The sequence below is a fragment of the Thalia democratica genome, chromosome 3 (genome assembly GCF_965202585.1).
Source record: "Thalia democratica chromosome 3, ktThaDemo2.hap1.1, whole genome shotgun sequence".
Lineage (NCBI taxonomy): Eukaryota > Metazoa > Chordata > Thaliacea > Salpida > Salpidae > Thalia > Thalia democratica.
This window is the reverse complement of record NC_139167.1, coordinates 5,267,700-5,288,603: the sequence shown is the minus strand read 5'-3', so window position 1 is coordinate 5,288,603 and position 20,904 is coordinate 5,267,700. Positions and strand designations below refer to the sequence as shown.

General features: G+C 26.4%; 1 protein-coding gene and 1 long non-coding RNA gene across 2 annotated transcripts; both read right to left on the bottom strand.

Annotated features, from left to right (window-relative positions):
- Positions 1-1,304: 1,304 nt before the first annotated feature.
- LOC145831961 (uncharacterized) lies at positions 1,305-7,171 on the bottom strand. The gene is made up of 6 exons (XR_014369700.1): positions 7,115-7,171; positions 6,348-6,515; positions 5,865-6,046; positions 5,420-5,619; positions 1,995-2,114; positions 1,305-1,368 (listed from the first exon to the last, which is right to left on the bottom strand). It is a non-coding gene; the product is annotated as an uncharacterized LOC145831961 (long non-coding RNA).
- On the bottom strand, positions 7,168-11,621 carry LOC145831960 (ubiquitin carboxyl-terminal hydrolase 53-like). Its single transcript, XM_082939317.1, has 6 exons — positions 11,580-11,621; positions 9,392-9,582; positions 8,683-8,852; positions 8,001-8,115; positions 7,485-7,642; positions 7,168-7,260 (listed from the first exon to the last, which is right to left on the bottom strand). Exons 3-4 carry the CDS (start codon positions 8,808-8,810, stop codon positions 8,004-8,006), a joined length of 240 nt encoding a protein of 79 aa, XP_082795443.1. The 5' UTR covers positions 8,811-8,852; positions 9,392-9,582; positions 11,580-11,621; the 3' UTR covers positions 7,168-7,260; positions 7,485-7,642; positions 8,001-8,003.
- Between the last annotated feature and the right edge of the window lie 9,283 nt (positions 11,622-20,904).

Below are 20,904 nucleotides of genomic sequence, written 5' to 3'. Positions count from 1 at the left end.
ATTCAAGTAAATCAAGCATTATTTGCAAAACTCAAAATGAAGTAAAATAAATAGAATAAGATAGGTTGTTTTAAACAAAAGTATAAAAATAATATATGATTAACACAAGGACTTTAAAAAAAACATTATTAATTAAAAGTTTAAAGTTATACAAACTAGTCTGAGATTTGTTAAAAAACAAAAAACGCCTAAACAAGCTTGAGCCTTGCAACCAAAAAAAAAAAACATAAGTAAGCATAAGTTTTGCAACAAATTGGATTTTAATTTCAAAAATCTTATTTTATAAACTTTAAATTTTATATTTACGATTATTTTTGACCAAAAGCGTTATTTTTTGCACGAAATGAAACACTAGTGAAAAAATAAAAGCATACAAGAATAATTTTGAATTTTGTGTGGATTTGGTGGTTGAAATTGCAACAATCCGTTAGACCTGTTGAAGTATTGATAATTTGTATCATGTTTTTATACACCTTTAGTTTTCAAGTAAAAACGTTTTTATTTATATAAATGATAAATTATACTTAACACATAAATATCATTCATATATGATTGAAAAATATCTTCTGTAAAAAGTAAAACATACAAATGTCTTGGATATACCTTTATTTAAGAGTTTAGAGATACATCCTTTCAAAATTTAATTTTTTTTACACAATATAATCATGAATAAAATAAATAAAACTTAGTTATGAATATAATAATATTTTGTAATAACATCTTAATTTGATTGAAAATCCCAAATCTCTATTATTGAAAAGTCAGCTAAAACAAAATACTATATTACTTCAAGAAAGCTTTTATCAAATATGACTGCAAACTTAAAATCAGTTGAAATTTTAATGATAAATACATAAGTTTTCAACTAATAAATATAAAACCTTAAATACTTTAAACTTAAAAAATTTAACAAAACAGAGACAGTATTTTCAAATAAACATTTAAAGTTTTTCTATAAACTTATTAGAGCTCTAACAAAACAGGCAGATCAAAAATAAGTAAATCAGCAATTTAAATAAAAAGTTTGTTTCATTATTAGTATTACATAAATTGTATTTACTGGTGTTTAAAAAAAGTTATTAAATTAGCTTAGTAAATTATGTCTGTACAATATATGTGAAAATTTAAAACTTAAAAAAGCTATACAACTTTAACAATGATTTTTACGCAAAATAATTTTAAATTTGATTTACAGTTAAATTTCCATTTAAAAGATGTTTAAATTTAATAAATATACTTCTGCTGTAAAGTAGCTATTTTCAAAATCAACATTTTTATCTTAAATAATTAAATTAAAAACCTGGTTAAAACTAGGATCACAGGTATTGATTGTACTACAGGACTAGATTTGAAGTGAATTGAGCTTCTCTAAAAAAATAAAAAATTTTAGTACATGAAAATTTTTTTTATAACTTAAATTTTAATTATTAAAAAACTTTGATTAGAGCATAATAGAAAATACAAAATTGTAAATGTAATAAACAATCTATGTTTGAAAAATATCTAAATTAATTTAATTAAGTAAAAAATTATACGAGCATCAAAAAAAAAAACTATCCTTATCTACACAGAAAACCTTGTTGCAACAATTGTAAATTATCATTAAAATGGTAATTTAAAAAATACAATGATGTAATCAGATTGTAGCTTAACTTGAATTACAGATTTATAAAAATACCAAAAATAAAAAAAAAACTGTACATATATTTCTGTTTTCGATTTACAGCACATTTAAATATTTTTTTCATTGAGCAATTCTAAATCTACCAAATTTTATTGGTAAGTACTTATAAATAAATCAGTTAAACACAAAATGAATGTAATAGTCTCAATACCCATTTAACATTAAATGTGATATAGATAAAATCAAGTTATTATTTCAATGGATATTTTCAAATTCGTTAATAGTGTACATAAAATTTGTAAATTACTTAGATAAATAATTAAATAAAGTAAAAACATAAATTCAGAAGTGTGAAACAAAAAAACTTTACCTTTATAGCACTAAAAGTTTTTCTTTTTCTCTTCCATGGCGACCCAGACAACAAAAAGTGGTTCTATTGTTCCACGGATCAAATTACAGCAGGACCAAATAGGGGAAACAGTGTTTTCGCCTAAAATATAAAACACATAATTAAACACTTGAAACTATCTAAAGATTTCAATCTTATTTTTATACAGGTTAAAACAACAGCTTTTTGCTAAATTCAATCATATAACTTCCAAAACATCACTTAAACCATCTGTGTATGATTGATATATTTTCAATAAACAGCTCTACCAGCAAAATATAGTCAGACTTAGCATAAAAGTTGTAAAATAACCTAAAGGTAATTTATATCTAAAAGTAAAAATATTTATCGAAAACATGTAATACTTATATAGATTGTTCTCTTAGTTTTTTAGAGTACAGTGTTTCCTCGCTAATCCGGTCCTCGCTAATCCGGTTCCTCGCTAATCCGGCCGGTTTTAGTCGAGAAGTCGACTTATTTACTTTAGCTTTTTTAGCGTTTAATTTCATTTTACTTCGAAAAAGTATTCAATTTACGTTTTATAAGTATGCAAGCAATATATTGTTACGTCATAGTAAAGTATCATTTGTATAATCTTCAGTATTTTTCATACTTTTCCCGCTAAGTTGCAACAAACTTGTTTATTATTCATTTGCAATTTTTCTGCCTTTGCTAAGCAAGTTAAACTTTAATATACTACAATCAACATATCTGGTTAAAAAATTGATAAGACAGCAAAGAAACGAAAAGCGTTTAACTAACAATTGAAAACAAGTTAAAAGTTTGCGAAATGGCAAACAATAATGTGCCTAAAGCTGTTATAATGAGCCAGTTTAACATTGGTAAGTCAACTTTAAATGACATTTTGAGAGGCCAAAAAAAGTTCAAAAAGTTTAAAGCCGAAAAGGAAGAGCTGGGACTAATTGGAGCTGCTAAAACGGCAAAAAAAAACAGTGAAGTTTTTTTCCATTAATTTTGAACTTATAAAATTTTATTTCGTTTAGTTTTGTCTGTTATAATTCTTTTTTCTTTGAATAAAGTAAAATAAATTAAATTAACAGAAGTTTTATAGTATGTTTTGTTATATACATTCATAATATAACTAAGGTAGATAATTTGTAAAAAAAGCGATATTTTGTTCTTATCCGGCCAAAGGCAAATCCGGCCGTATTTTCTAAAAAATCTTGCCCAACTTGGCCGGATTAGCGAGGAAGCACTGTACTACCTGAACCATGTAATATAAAACCATTAATATAAAAATAAATTAAAAAGAATATGCTTAAGTAACTGTAAAAAAGTAAATAAAAATGTTAACTATATATCTGTTATATAAAATATTTCCTCATATCATTTAGCATGAAATTTGAAACAAATAAATCTAATCTTATTTATTTTAAAAACTTTCTACAAAAATTTACAATGGTATATGCCTCTCTTTTAACTTATTATTCAAGTTTAAACAACTTTAAAAAACTATAAAAAGGTAAAGTATATACATAAACTTGTTACATAAAATATTAAACTTAGTGCTTAATTATAAAGAACTTGAATATTCACATAAACAAAAAACACTTTAATTCTTAAATTCTGCAATATAAACTTTTGTATATATATCACAGTTACAATATGGAAGTTTCCTTGCCACAGACAAGGTTGCCAAATATTTTTGTCAAATTTCCTCCAGGTTTTCAAAATTACACGTTTTAGGGTCTATTCTTAGTTTAAATTTAAGTTTAAGCTAAAAACTGTGTTAAATAGTACAACAACATGGAAAAGATATCTTGAAGATTCTTTAAATGTGTTTTTTATGAAAAAGATTTTGATGATGAAAAATGAAATTATTTATATGATAGATTTTTGAGTCAAATCTAACAATTAATACTTAACACATGTCAAAAATTCGAGGATTTTCCAGGTTTTAAGGTTTTTTGGCAACCCTGCACAGATAATCAATACCAAAAAGCTAACAAAAACTACTTGTTCAAGTAGGGTAGTTTTTCAATACGTTAATAGAAAAGTTTTGCAGTTTTATTAATTTATACCAGATGAAGGCATTGAAAATAAAGTAATTTTGTAAAGTTCTAGGAAAGTTTTGCAATTTTAGTCTGACATGAAAATTTTAACTTGATTTTTACCATTCGAAGGCTTTGGAAAAAAAGGAACTTTGTAAATTTGAACTGCTAATATCTAACTTTTTCTTAAATTTTGTTAAATTTCCGGACCTTTTTTCAAATACCCCTATTTTTTCCTGACTTTTGTCTTTTTTTTAGTTTTTACTGACTTTTCCTGATTTTCTGACCTTGTGGCAACCCTGTCGATTCTACTATACAAATTATTTTTTTACCAAATGCACGTAATTAGAAAATTTAGGAAAAAAAGTTGTAGAAAATATTATTTAAGAATGATCTAAAATAAATCTAATCATAATCAAATAAAAATTGTTTTTCTTTTAAAAGCTAATTAATCAATTTTAGAAACTAAATCTTTTGTATGTACTTTTTGCTTAAGCAATCTATACAAAACAAGTTATTTATAAATAACATTTTTATGTAAGAATTAATTTAGCTGTGACAATACCATCAATTAAAAAAAACCGTAACAATACAGACTTTTTGTTTCAAATTTATATTTTACTTTATTAACAAATGGTTTGTAATGTAACAAAATAAATGACAATTGATTTAGTTTGATCAAACAGTCAATTGTTTGAATTCGTTCCAAATTTAAGGCTTTTCAAAAAGGTCTGACGAATATAAATAAATTTTGTTTTTTGGTCAGTTTTGCCGAGAATATTAAAAGTGCTTTTTCTTTGTATTATATAAGGTATGTAATGTATTATGAATAATTATAGGTTTAACCACAAACTATCAAAATAAATTATTCTGACACAGCAATGTTTTCATATAAACATTTAACATGAAAACTGTCAAAATAATATTTCAAAGCTAGTTTCTCAACATTGATTAACTACTTATATAATAATCACACTCACTTAGAATTTTAAATATTTTTAGCAAAACCACCAATTAAATAAAAGATATAACAACACTTGTGCAAATAAAATGTCGTAGTGAGTACACTTTTTAGTTGATTTACTATAAAATACCAAATTTTTGTTTCAAGCATTTCAAGTGTTTCTATGTTATGTTATCTTATTTTGTTTAATAGCTTTATAGGCAAAACCCGTAAAAAAATCATAGTTTAACATATTACTAGTTCAACTATAAAAGTAAACAATAAAAATTGTATTAACTTTAAACTACAGTGTGTATAAACTGTGCCTACTCTAACATTATAAAAACCCAAACACATACAATAAAATAAACAACAATAATCCAACATATTAAAATTAGGTTTTAATTTTGTACTTCTGCATATTTGATTATTAATAAAACTTAACAACTAACAATATATTTCTTTTGTTGTGAATAAGGGTTTATGTGAGTGTGCCAACTTGAACTTTTAGTGGGCTCAACATAATCTTCCTTCTTACTGGGTTTGTGAACACTACTAACTACTGGTTTCTTTTCAACTATTGGTTGTTTCTTTTCAGATGGTTTTTCGGTATGACTTGACTTCGGCTTGTCACCCGATGTAAATTTCAAACCTGAATACAATTTTTAATAAGTTACAACTATACTGTGTTGAAAAATAAGTTGCTAGCGAACAGAATCACGCAGCTAAAACGTTAATGTTGAAGACAGTTGTAAATTAATGTTAAAGACAGTTGTAAAACTTTCAGGCATAAATTATAGACTTTTGGGCAGTGAGTCAGGCGGTATAATCTTGAAAGTTTGAATAAATCAAAATTTAAACTTTAAAATGTTCAAATGTTAATAAATAAATACAAACCAAATCGTACGAGACCTTTGTTACGTCACAACTACCGTCTACCACGTCATAATTGTCACGTGACTTCTTGCGATCTCTGACATGATTTCTGCGGCAATCTTTAACGTCATTGGTCGGTCTTGACTTGCTAGGAGTACTCCTGCTCCTCGGTGATAGGGGTTGCATGTCTATCAGGGGCGAAGCTTTAAATGGTTTGAAAATTTTTTAATTGATTAAATGTATATTTGTATTAGTACGGTAAAGGTTAATAATTTGATTTACATTATTTATTTATTTTATTTCCAGCAAATTCCAAATTTTAGATATTAAAAAATTAACTAAATATGTGTTTTTACATGTATGCACATTTTTATTGATAAATTGCTTTGATCATTTACTTACATACTAAAATAGCATTTTATTAATATTAAAAAAATTACCACTGAAATATAATTTCATATGTCGTTATTCAGGTGCTGAAATCAACAGTTCATGTTTCCTTACCTTCATTTGTAGAACTTTTCACTCTCAATTTGGACGAAGATTTCAACATGGAGAATGAAAATCTTCTTCTGACACATGATTTGATTTTGGCGGGTTTTTTAGTAAAGGTGGTGGGGGTATTGCGAAGTCGTATTTTGTAATCCTCCAAATATTCTCCGTTTGGTTCATCTGTTACGTACTTTAATTATTTACTATATGTTAATTGTTTAGTTCGTTATTTGTATTTTGAGTGCAGTTTAACTTGATGAAGTTTTTCAAATCGAGCTGTATAAAACATAAACTTGTTTTAGTATTATTCATTTTAAATAAAAATTATGCTACGATTGAAATATTGTTTTAAATATCATTAGGCTTTAATAAGTAAACTGATAGAATATATCATCATTAAAATACTATAAGATTAGATTAGTTTTAAAAGACACTATTTTAGGATCATTTTTAATCTAATTAAAACTTTCAATTCCCAATTGATGTCAATTTCCTAAAAAGGTGTTTATGCAAAAACAAGTATGATATGATACTAATTAAAATAAATTTTTAATTTCAAAAAAGTTTACAAGTTCAAGGTTATTTAAATGTGAGTCTTTTATATATAAGACTTTTGTTTAGTATAGTTATTTTTTTTATTTAGGCTGTTAATGAAACAAAAAAAAAATAAATTGTTGTTATATATCTAAAATATTTCAAAAAACCTTTGACAAGCTACATAAATATTTGATTAACACAACAAGTTTAAAATCAAATATAATACAACTTTAACAACTAACCTCAATAACTTGCGAATCATCGAAATAAATCCACATGTTTAATTTGTTGTAAAAGAAGAATGTGGAATAATGTTTACGGTAATAACACTACCAACTAACAAGAGCGGATTCTGCGACTTTCCTTCGTTCATTGTTGTGTTGAATAACTGTGTAAAAATACGTTAAGTCCATTGTAAGTGCTAGTTTAGCATGAAAAAATTATAAAACTTTCTAACTTTAAAATTTTTAACTCCCATTAAGTACTGTTTCTGTAGATTTATTGTAAGATATTAAACTTTAAAGATACATAAAAAAGTGGTTATTTGGTTTTGAATAAAAAAACATATCTACATAATTTGAATAAAAAATGAATATCTTAAAAACAACTCACGTCAGGCAATCTAATAGTAGTGCCAAGCATGTGTAAGAGTTTCACAATTACATCTTTGCTAGCTTGTTCACATTGCCAAGTGATACCAAAGTGATAACATCAGCATCGTTCATTAGAACACGACGTACTTCACCCGCTAGTTTGGTACCACATCTTGACTGTGTTAAAGTTGTCATAAAATGATTGAACTCAATATATACTGTTAGATAGCTTTAGCAACATTAACAGCATATATTTGATTTGTCTGCTCTTTAAATGTAAGAAAACAATATGACTGTGTGGTGATAGATCAAAACGGTTAATAAAGTATATCGAGCTTACTCAGGTTTAATCTCAGCAATATGTTGTATATATATATATATCTAGTTACGTCTACTCTCTATTGTAGATAAATTACATTTATATTTAAAAGTTGTATGTCTCACTCTTTATTTAGCAAAATAAAGACATTTTTTGATAATTATAAACTGAATTTTCAAAACTTTGTAAAAAAAAGTTTAAAAAACAGATTCATACCTACTAACTCTGCTGATTATTGTAACTATCTGATTTCCTCACTAATCTATCAAACATATTAGCACTAACAGGTTCGCATATACCATATCTTTCCCGTATTATACCATCTTGTTCACTGTAAATTGTTTGGTTTTTTTTTAATTACATTTAAAACGATAGAGTCTAAAACCAGTAAGTACAAATTATGCTGATATAGATTTATTACTAATTCATCTTGTTCACATTAATTTAATTGCTTTTTTATATTAACAAATTTTAACACATATCTATAAAATTCCAATAAAATTGTGGCAAAAATATAATAAAATTATTTTTTATGTTTATTTCTGCAGCTTAAAATTTGTTTTTCAAATTAAATAAACTATAAAATGTTAAAATCAAACTTTTATGTGTTAAGATATTTTAATAACTATAAGATATTTTTTTACAACTAGATTATGGTTTCACTAAAAGCAAAGAATGAACTTTATTTAATGTTAAAATAAATATCATGATTCTTTGCTTTTATACCCACAATATATCACACATCAACAATACATACCATATATTTTGATTATTATATTGTTTTATTAAACTTATACAACAAATCTTTAATCATTTTCCATGGATATAAGTTTTGCAAGTTATGTTAAAAATTGTAACTTTCTTTTTAATTTATTATCATAATTCCATTTGCACATACCACAATGCAGTAGCAGCCACGTAATGGACAAGTTCCACGTAACCCAATGGTTCACTTGTGGCCCCACAGGGACAAACGTAATGTTCAACAACAGTCATGCCAAACTTTCTGTGGGTTGAAGTGCACATGTCCTTGTTATTCTCATCACCGTCCTCTGTGAAGTGGAAGTCCTGTACCAAGATAGTATATAAATATTATTGTTTGTTGTTAGTTTTACAATAAAAGCCAGTGATTTGATTACTTTAAGCATAACAAGCTAGAAAAAAAATAGTATAAATCTTTCCTAAGTCACATCCTGGTATTTTATCTTAAAACATACTAGTGTCAGCTATCTTTTTTTATGTCTAGTTATCATATAATAATCTCACTTAGTTATATATATAAATAAATATTAAGGGCTCCATCTATGCAACATATTAAAGCAACACTCTAAATATGCTCTTTTTATTTAGTTCTACCTACACAATATTATATTTAGAGTTCAGCAAACATTTGTCAGCTCATTATAGTTTAAAAATATAAGTTTTTTTATTAAAACAGGTTTGACCACATCATAAATACTTGATTTTACATAAAAATCTATTTGAAAGGGTGCACAATACACATTTACCTTAAATATATAAAAAACAACATAGCACTACTTAGATGTTAGATGGGATCTACAACAAACTAAAACAAAACTAAATTAAATATCAATATAATAACTAACAAAACACTCAGTAGCATCTGTTCTCCTTATCACAAGTGATTGCCAGCGTGCTCCTCAGAAAATTGGGTGCCAGTGCTCAGCACTCAAACTGATCGAATATCTGATTCAACGCACATAATAGACCTTCCCATGCACCTGTGACCTTCCAATCTTCTCAAAGAACGACTGAACACATCCAGGTGCCATAACACCTGTTGGAAACATATTTGAGATATACTGTAGATGTCAAGTTAAACTTAGCTAAAATTCATAGTACTCAACAAAAATGTAAAAAAAAACTAATGTATGCATGTAAACATAATGAAATACAATAACACCTGTAATAAATTATCACTTGGGTTTTAGAATAATGTGATAAGGGTAAATGCTAAAAAAATGTGTACTGATCTCTAAATTTTTAACAAATGTGTTTACTTATGAAACAGTTATTGTATACAGCAGTTTTTGTTTATTTAACAAGATAAGCATCTAAGATCACAAGTAAATGTGGCAAGACCAGGGTTGCCACAGATCAAGCTGAGAAAAATTTCCTGACTTTTTACTAAAATTTTCCTGACTTTTCTAAATCAAACTCTTCATTAAAACTTATTCTAAATTACATAATCTAAAACTTCAAACTATATAAAGCTTTCAATCTAATTTTAATACAGCTAAAAATAACAGTTTTTTTGCTGAATTCAGTCATCAAACTTCCATTACATCACTTGAACCATCTGTGTATGATTGATGTATTTGCAATAAACAGCTCTATCAGCAAAATACTTGTATTATTACCTTTTAAGCACAGCTTGTCTGAAAAAAGAGACAACTTTTTAACATTTCCTAACATAAATGTATCTAAATAAACAAAACGACATACTAGAAACTTATACAATTAAAGCCTTAAATTTATAACAAACTTTCACAACTAAAATCTTAAAACAGTAACGAACTTTTACAACTAAAACCTTAAAAGAATTAAGAACTTAATCAAACACTGTTTTTTTTTCTTTTATGTACTAAAATTTATTTTTTCCATTTCTTTATTAGCACTTCAACCTCTTCATCTAATAAAGATATGGTTTCCTTCATGTGGTATGCATCCCACTTTATTTTCTTGGCAGTTTTGCCTAACCATTTGCCTCATTGTATTTAGACCGTTCTCATCTGCTTCCCCTACACTTGTTGAAGAGAATCTTTTCTTTAAATCTAGCCACAATTTGTAGGTTTTATTTCTTTTCTTTTTGCACTCATTTATTTTTACCTTCATTTTTGCTGCCTCAATTATTTACTTAAACAAAAAACACTTTCATTCTAAAATTATGCTAGATAAACTTTTGTGTATATATCAGTTTTACTATGGAAGTGTCCTTGCTACAGATCATCAATACTTAAAAGTTTACGAAAATTGCATTTTTAATATGCTAATAGAAAAATTTTGCAGTTTTATAAAGGATATTTTATTAATTAATACCAGATGAAGGCATTAGAATTAAATAATTTTGTAAATTTATAGAAAAATTTTGCAATTTTAGTCTGACATTAACGGACTTTTAATTAATTTTCTACCATTTGAAGACTTTGGAAAATAAGGAACTTTGACAACTTAAACTGACAAAATCAAACTTTTTTTTTAATTTTGTCAACTTTCCTGACTTTTTTTCAAAAACCCCCATTTTTCTCTGACTTTTGTAATCTTTTTTATTTTTTCCTGCCTTTTTCTGATTTCCTGACTTTTCCTGACCTTGTGGCAACCTTGAGCTTATCATCCAAAACCACACCCAAGTATTTTCTGCTTAATAAGAAAACCATTAACCTTCACACTAAATTCAAAATTTTTTGAAGCTTTATTGAAAAGCAAAAACTTTGTTTTTGAATAATTAACAAAAAGTTTATTATCATGCAACCATTTATCAACTTTAACCAACTCCTTATTAATAACTTCATTTAAATACTAAGGGTCACTATGTTGGTAGCTTAAGCTTGCATCATCAGCAAACAATCTCATATTTATCTCAATAGAGGAAAAAACATAATTAATATACACAAGAAACAACAAGAAACAAGTTACCAAAATCTAACATGAAAAAACAATTTTCAAATGAAAACTAACAAATATAAATCCTATTCGTATCCATACTAAACACATGTAGGATTGATAACATTTAAATGTTTCTTAAGAAATTAAATTAAATTATTTTATACTTACCAGATTATATTCCTCAAGTTCATTAAATTTTGTACATGTAACTATAAAAACTATATATATATAGGAATTGGAAAACAAAAGGAATAGTGAAAATTCCCCAAAGTACAACTTTAGTTTGTAAAGCTTATTTTTACTTATAGACTTTAAAGCCTTCTATCATTTGGCTAAATTTTGTAGCCAAAAGTAAATTAATTTGTATGATCTTTCTAAGAATTATTTCTTTATATAGCTAAAAATCTCTGATAATTTACTATTTTTTAAGTATAGAGTGACGTAATTAGCATTCTTAACCTTAAAAAATAATGACTGTTGGAACTTTAAGCAAAACAATTTGCTTGTTTTTTGAACTTTAAAAGTTGACTAAAGTAAAACTTTTATGAAATTTTACAAAATTATCTTACTACACAAAAAAAGAAATTTAAAGTTGTATAAAATCACTTTAAATTTGAAGTAAAAAAGTTAGTAAAAAACAAATCACATAATGTATTTTAATAATATAAATGAATACTAACAAAAAGTATAAAACTTAACTTAATATATTTTACTGTGATATAAAATTGTATTATTTAAAGCTTAGATCTAATTGAATAAAGTTATACAACTTTTTGCTTGTTTATAAAATCTGTTCAGTCATAATTATTGTTTATTTAAATTACCATAGTTCTTACAGCAATCACTAACTTAACAAAATATTTAAACCGGAAGAAAAATATGTACTGCTCTAGATTAATTTAATAAATTGATATAGCTTTTCAATATAAATACTTTACTAAAAATTTTAAAGCAGTTTTCAAATAAACCTTTTATGACTTTGAAGACTTAACTTTCTTATATAAACTGTAAGTTATTTAAAAGCCATATGTTCTAAAAGCTTTGCAAAAATATAGAAATAACTAGTTTTAAAATTTCAACCAACTATTTACTTACTTAACTTAAACTTCAGTTAATTACCAAAATTTAATTTCTGAAAACATCATATTCCAACTACTCAGTCTTTCTTATTCAACAATAAGCAAAAATTAAACAAGTAAGATGTATCAATGATCAACACTTTTAAATTCGAATAGAAGTAAAAACTCTTTTTGAGTAGAATAAAAATGTTTACAACCATACCAAATAATGTTTTAGATTACACTACCTAAAAATTTAAGTTGTTTATTTACCGAACCTTAAGTAGCTTTTGCACAAAAATAAGAAACTTTTGTTATATAGTAAGATAAAAACTCAGAAAAACTATTTCCAACTAGCTCTCTTATTAAAAATAAAAAGTTCTTTCAGCAGTTGTTGCTTTAGTTTCTAATTAAAAAACTTATTGTTATTTAATGCAACTACATATTTTCTTTCTAATTTTCAAAGTTCACGAATTTATTAAGTTTTCTTTAATGATTCTATATACACTATGTCATAAAAGCGGAAAAACTAACTTTAAAATAAATGTAAAATATAAATACTTTAGAATCTTATCATATATTGTTTTTCTTTACCCTGTTGGACAGAACATACAATTAAATAGAACTTAGAAAAATAGTTAAAATGTGTAAGTTTGAAATAAGCCATAAAACTTTTAGTATAAATCTAAGCAAATAACAAATTAGAAATGTATTATTTATTCGTTTAATAAAATGTTAAACAATTGTTATAAAAGTTTTAAAAACCAAGTTATTTTTTACCTTCGTTTTAGAAACATGTTTTAGTTAGTAAAGTTTTTGACAAAAAAGTTTATCGCATAACTCTGTAAGAAATTTATAAATTAAAGGCAGTAAAAATATTTTCCCATAAAACGTATTACCAGATAAACTGTAAGTACAACAAAAAAAAAATAATTTAAAGTAAAAATACCTTAATTTGTTTTAAAAAAGGTTCAAAATTTCTAAAAAACACAAACAGTATTAGGAATTAAATAAAAGAATTATTTATAACATAAAAGAATATTTACTCTACAGAAACGTTTGCCCATGTTGCTACTTAAAATATATTTTTAAACATACAAGTATGTTATGGTAGATTACTCAAAAAAATTTTACTTAGGAAAAGAAACAATTAACTCTAGAAAATGTAATCATTTAATTTACTGTATTAACAACTTCTTAAATAAAAGTCTCTAGTTAAATTATTACTACGTGGTTTGTTTATTTTTTAAAATGTATTAAATCGATCCAAGTTTACAAAAACTAATAGTTATACTATATTTTGTAGTGTAAGTTAGCAAAAGGTTTGATCATGCCAGTTCAGTCATCAGACCACAAGCCTTCGGTAGACTGAGATCAGTTTTGTCTTTCAGGACTCATCAGGCTTAAAAACCTGTAGTTATCAATTTTAAAAGTCTTCAGACTCTCGCCGATGTTTTTGTAGTTTATAATGAAAGTAGCATAAAACAAGGTTGTATTTAAAGAAGTCGATTAAAACTACAGTGCAGAAATGAGAGTTGTGAAAACTATTGCAAAAGTTTTTTGAAAAATTAAATAAATAAAAATAAATATAGCTCAAAGTTTATTTAAAAACAGGTTAAAAACTTTTATAAAGTAAATTTAAAAGAATAATATTTCTTTAGTGTGTTATACAACATAGCAAACTTGTTGTGAATTGAGTAAAAATAATTTGAAAACTAGTTATTTTTGAAAACAGCTTATTGTATTCTATTTAAGAACTATACTACTATTTACTAACATAGATATATTAAAACTCCATGAAAAAATTTAAATAAATTAAAAAATTCACATGTCATTAGTTGATTATATACTAAAACAAAACTTTTACTCAAATTGGGAAGAACGACACAAGTTAAATATGCAAATAGCATTAATGGGAAATAGAAAATTAACATTTATATACAACTTACTAACTTATTACTATAAATAGTTTAAAATTTCAATATTAATTTAACTCAAATAATTTTAAAATAATTTCAAAAAAACATATCATTCAAGAATCTAAGTTTCCAAAAATTAAAGTGAAACTACTTTCAAGTTTTTATTTTGCCTTTTATAGTTTGTCCAAAATTGAATAATACAAATATTTATCCAAATAAATTATTAAATAGAAATATATTCCAAAAACTACTACGTCTTTAGTTAGAATGTATACTAAAATTATATTAACAACTTTTTGCTAAAATGGACAACATAAAACCTTAAACTTAAAACTTATGCATAAAGAGTTAAACAGGTTATTGAAATCTTTTATTATTTGAATATTTATTTAAAATTTTAATTTAATAAGGTTTGTTTATAAGTAGATTTTTTTATTAAAAGCCACCCCAGCAGCCTTTAGTTACTGGAAATTTTTATGAAAAAGTAAAAAGAATTATTCTAACTGTACACACTTTTATTAAAGTTTTCAAGATGCTTGCATAAAAGTGAAGAAATAATTTGTCGTCAATGTAAACCTTATCTAACTCCGGCACAATAGTAACAGAGAATAAGCTCAGTTACTTTATACATATCTACAAACGTAAAAACCTTCTTTTTTTGAACCTTGACCGTTCAGTTTATTTTGTAATGATTAAACAATTTTTTAAGTCAACTTAGCACCAGTGTGCTTTCTTACATATTACAATTCAATCTGTTTCTAAAGAACTATTTTACTTTAACAACCTTTTACAGTTAGTATGTTTTATATACTATTTAGTCTACACAACAAAAAACTGTTATATATCTTTAATTTATTCTGAAAGCGAGCGTTTTATAAAGTAAAAATAATGCATACACAGAATTAACGTATAAGTTCAAGTAAAGTCAAAAAAGGAGCAAACTTTTTGTAAACTTTTAATGTAAAGTTCAAATATTAATACATAATGCAAACACTCAACTAAAACACAATTATTTATAAAAGATAGAAATGACCTCCTCATACAAGGTGATGGACTAAGAGCAACCGAAGGGTTCTGTATTCATTTCTTCATCAGGAATGTTTTTTCATGATTGTAAAATTTTCACTTCTCTTCTAACTTTTCCTTTTCATGGACAATAACTTTGTTCTCAGGATCTGACCGGATCTTTTCCGAAAGTCCGAGTAGTAGAGCAGCGTAGTACTGCCTGTACGCATTCAAGTCCTTCTTTTCAACAAACAAATCTGCCGGTGTGTCTGGATAACTGTGGAGCACTTTCAACGCGAACTCGATGCAATAAACACCGCAGTTCCACCAATCACCTTGCGTAGTGTGCTCGATTTGTTCGACACTAAACCCGTTCAAGTTTCGTTGCGGTAATTTGATTTCAGTTTAGCAACGAGTGATTTTGAGCAGGACGCTTCGCTTCCGTGCTGCGGATCCACAACATAGAAAGTCTTGTCTTTGTAACTGGCATACACGAACACCCAGTGATAGTCATCAACGTTTTTCACAGCCACATATCCGTCCTTGTCATCTGTGAATGGAGTTTCAACCATATTGTTTTCAATCAATTTTATTATGCCAGTCCCTATAAAGCCTATATGTTTGTTTTTAAAACAGTATGACAGAACACAGTCGACTATTACGTCATCAAGCCAACCTCGTTGGTGTACAAGATACCACAAGTTGTAGTATGTGAGGTTATTAAAACCATTTCTGTGGTTTTTGTCGTAGAAACATTGTACTACGTTGTTATTCCACTTGAGGCCCTGTTGCTGCAAACGTCTCAAGTACTCGATCCAATCAGACTTTTCTCGTTCACCGAGATACTTAATAGAACTTTTGTTCGCATACAACTCTTCAAAATGAGGTTCATCTTCTATAACATTATAGTTATCAACTTTTTGTTGAACTTCAGGTGCTTCATTGGTTAAATTTCCATTGATTTGAACTGTTTTCTTTCCATTGGTATCGGGATAAGCTGCATTTTTATCATGCTTACTGGTTGTCTTTAAAGAACTTCGCATACAAAACACGTTCATTTGAAACTGATAATGTACCATGCAGGAAAGACTGCTCTTCGTAGTAAAAATGGACTTTGCTAACACTGCCGAGCTGTTTCTTATATGCAGCTTTAAGTTCTCTAATAGTTTTAGGGCTTGGCAGGTGTAGCACAACAGCATTATTATTGTCATTAGTATTTATGACTACGAACATTAAGTAGATGTATTGGTAATAATCTGTTAATTTTTTGAAAATTATAAGTTTTTATAGAAATATTTTTATTAATTAACGATTGTAAATCTAATACGGAATGATTAGTTGAAATTTAATTATTACTGATTACTAAACTTTTAATTAATACAAAAGTGTAAAAAATGCACCATTAACGTTGTATCTAAGTATTAAAACTCTCATTACAAAAGTATGCAATATTTACTTAACTAGAATACGTAAACAATAGGCTTGGATGTTATTTTTAAACTATCATATTTAATAAAATATGATTAATAAAATGATATTATTAATATTATTTAATAATATATGATTATATAAAGCTCTGGCTCTATAATTATCTAAAAAAAATTTTTATAACATATAATAACACTCTTTTGATAATGTAAAGGTAAATGTAAATTTTTAGTAAAGAATTAAGTTAAGTTAACTTTTCTTACGTGTTAGAAGTATTTTTTATTGGAAGTATAACATTGTATAACTACAATATTTTTATTCTTAACTTTAACTGTTTATCACAGCTGGAGTAACTGGCTGTATGATGTTATTGAGACCAGTGTTATTTTTTTTATTGCTTGTGCCTACATCAAAAGTTAAATAAAACATTAGAAAAAAATAAACAATATCCACTTTAAAAACTAATATTTATTTTGTTTAATTAACAAACTTTTTAACTACTTAAATTTTTATTACTGTAAAATTTAAATTCTTTTTTCGATTTAATAAACTAATCGTAATTAATGTATAAATAATACATAAAGTTTTCCTTATGTTTTAGCAAAATTATTTTAACCTTTTTTTATTTACAGCAGTTAATTTAAAAACTATTCATTGAACTACTTAATTCTTGTTTTTTAACTGATCCTGACTGTTTGATCTTTAATTGATACTTAACTTTTGCTATAAATGCTTTTAAACTACATTAATCCTTTTATTTTTAAAATAATTAATGCTCATTTTTAAACTATTGACTTTTTTTGATCAAAACATTAATACGACACCTAAGTTAATTGAAAAACTAAAGCATTTAAGTTTTAGTAAGATAATTGACCTTAAGTTTTTTCTAACTATTTGTACTTGAGTATCAAAAAAATAACAAAAATATTTACAGTAATCAGATGTAGAAAGTTACCAATGTTCTTATTTACTTGTCGATCAAATAAATATTTAAAGCGTTTGTCAACGCGCCGTCTACTTTTCTGTTGTTTTTTTATGCATATATTATTTAAATAGAATAGCCTAGTAGAAAGAAAATGTAAAGTTCCACAGAAAGAATTTTTAAATGAATAGGCTACGTATTAACTACCTATGTGAAGATTATATAACATGAAAAAAAAAGTAACGAATTGTTTTCAGTTGTGTTTAGTATTTTTGTTGGTATATACCTAAACCAAAGATTGCAAACTTGCGATAGTTATTTTATGGTCTCTAAAATCTAGGTAAAAGTATATACATATGAACATTTGAGTAGACTTTTTACGGTTCGTTGGTTAATAGATATGTTATTTGGGAACGGGTCAAATAAGCACGAAGACAATTTTGCGCGAAAAAAAATTTTTGTACAAGGACAGTTTTGATAAAACACTTTTCCACGAAGACACTTTTGCACGAAGAATCAATTTTGAACGAAAAGTCATTTTACACGAGAGTAAAAAATAAGATCAATAACGGAAAAAATAAATAAATAGAAAACAGTTAAATAACAAAAAAAAAGATACCGACCGAAAATTATGGGTAAAAAAGGTAATAAAATAAATAGTTAGTATAAAAAAAAGTTCAAGTTACCGACCGAGGGTAAGGGTTAGTGGTAACAGTAATAATAAAAACAAAAAGAAAACAATAATTAAAGTAACAGTTTTGCAGTAAAAAAAAGAAATCGTAACAGAAAGATAAAAATAAACGAACAAAAAAAAAAAAAAAAAGAAAATAAAAGTTACCGTTTGAGGTAAGGGTTAGGGGTAACAGTGATAGTAAATAAAAAAAAATGAATAAAGACTAGTTATAAAAAAGGGATATAAAAATCAACCCGTTTAAAAGTGTCTTCGTACATATTTTGCATCTACTCAAAATAAATATGTTTTAAAGTTGTTTAGAATAAATTACTTGAAAAAAAATGCATAGATTATAGAATTTTATGTTCTATAAAAATTTAAACATTTCTAACGAAAATGCATATAAGAAATAAGTTTAGGTCCTGTGCCTGTCACACAGTTTTTAATTCTTACATCTTTAAAGTGTTTACTGAAACAATTACTAAAACAAATTAGAAATATATTACTATAAAACATTTTTTTAAATTTTTTGAAAACTCTCTATCTTGTAAAGTCATTTTATTAAACAACTTATTTTAAAAAGTTGAATACTCTTAATTATAAAAAAATTAATTTATGTTATTTGTTCATACAGCTGCTTTGTCAATGAAAGTTTTAAAAAATTTTTATTGATAAAACGAAATTCACCCCAGCTTTTGAATATTAATTCATACAAATGAAAAAAACCTTAGGAAAAAAATATTTTTTCTGTACGCATTAATAGTCACAAAAATATGACGATAAAAGACTTATTAACAAAGCACTTGGGCACTCTGCCCACACAAGAATGGATCGACTACTTTGTTCACAACTGCAGTGTGACGTCACAGAGTGATACGTCATCGACGTCACCAGCCAATCACAACTCGAACAAGGTAGTGGTGAGGGTAACGACACCAAACTAGTTTTTGTTGATTAAATACGATGGTATAGATGTGTTTAAAAAACTGACTTCATTTAATGCTTGGTTGTTTGATTATTTAGAAAAACTGTTTAAGTGTGCTTCAAAAAAAGCGGCAGCTTTATGTTTAATAACAAAGAACACAAAATATTAGAACTGTAATAAAAAAATACTTTACTACTATTCAACTTTTAAACAAAATTGTTAATATAAAATAAATTTAAAACATCTTATTAATGCCTACCAGATAAACATCATTGAGTTGTTTAAAATAGTTTAACTTCCATTATAACTAGTTTTTATTTGTCTATAATTAAAATATTAATGCTCATTTTTACTGGTAATTTATTTTTTTAATTAATGAGATTTAGCAATGTTTTTAGATGTTAGGAAAACAAAGCAGAAATCGCCGAACTGCAAATGACGAAAGAATTGAAACAAGTCCTTTCATCTCACACCAGTTTGATGGGAATTATGAAAAAAAATATCTGTCGTACTCAAAAACATACGCCTTCTTTTCGGTTTGATTAATTATTCTCGATAGTAATTAAAAATTTTTTTTTTTTTTTTGTCAAAAAGAAGTACAAGTTTAATAAAACTTTAAAATTTTCTTTAAAACAGGTGTACGTCAACAAGAACCCGTTCATGGTGAGCTGCGAGCAGCTTGTGGGGTTGAGGAGACTTTACCTTGGGGTTTTCCCACGATAGCAACTATGCAGACGGCAGAGCGCTGATAAACCTCCTTAGAAACAACATAAAACTTAAAGTATTGAGTTGTGAGCATATTGTTATGTTGTGTTAGTTTTATTTGTTTCTAAAGAGTAAAAAAAATGTCTCAACTTGTGTCTGAACTATTCAAACTGTTTAAGTTTATCGAAAGCAATAAACTGTATCAAATAGTTCCTTTGTTGAATATAAATAAACTTTGACGGCTAGTAATTAAAGATAAGCAATTAAACGATTAAGTAGTATAAGATAAGAAACAGCCACTTAGATTATATAAATAATGTTCAAGAGCAAATTAAAGCAGGCGGGGTGCGATACAACGCGCCAAAACAAAAAACTTGACATGCTACGATCGGAAAAACTGATTCATTATCAAAATTAAAATTCAACAACATCATAAAATCGTTGGGGCAGGCGGGGTGCGATAAAACGCGGGAAATCACCGTCAAAATCGACCCTAACACGCTCCGCAGCGCCAACTACCTGCTAGTTTGCGCGTACAGGGTTAGTGGTAGACCGCTGAGTACAAGTTTCGGGACGGGGGATCTTTGCGATTGTGATGAGCACGTTGGTCAGCTGCAGAGGACGCTAAAGAAATCTAATTGTTTGTTTTATTAAAACAATGCAGTAAGGATTCCACTTAGTTTATATGCATACTACTAATTTTAAATATCTTTATTTCATTTCTTTTACAAGCTCATAAAGCGATAGTTTTTACTCACAGTAAAGTAGAAGTAAATTTACAAGTATAACATCTATTGTATACAGTTTATTTCAGGTATGCTTTAATCTAAACTTCATCTAAAATTTTATCTATTTTAA

Coding starts and splice junctions, on each gene's coding strand:
- LOC145831960 (XM_082939317.1), bottom strand. CDS start 8,810: ATGTGCACTTCAACCCACAGAAAGTTTGGCATGACTGTTGTTGAACAT. Junction 8,116..8,682: donor GTGGCTGCTACTGCATTGTG/GTATGTGCAAAT, acceptor AACAATTTACAG/TGAACAAGATGGTATAATAC.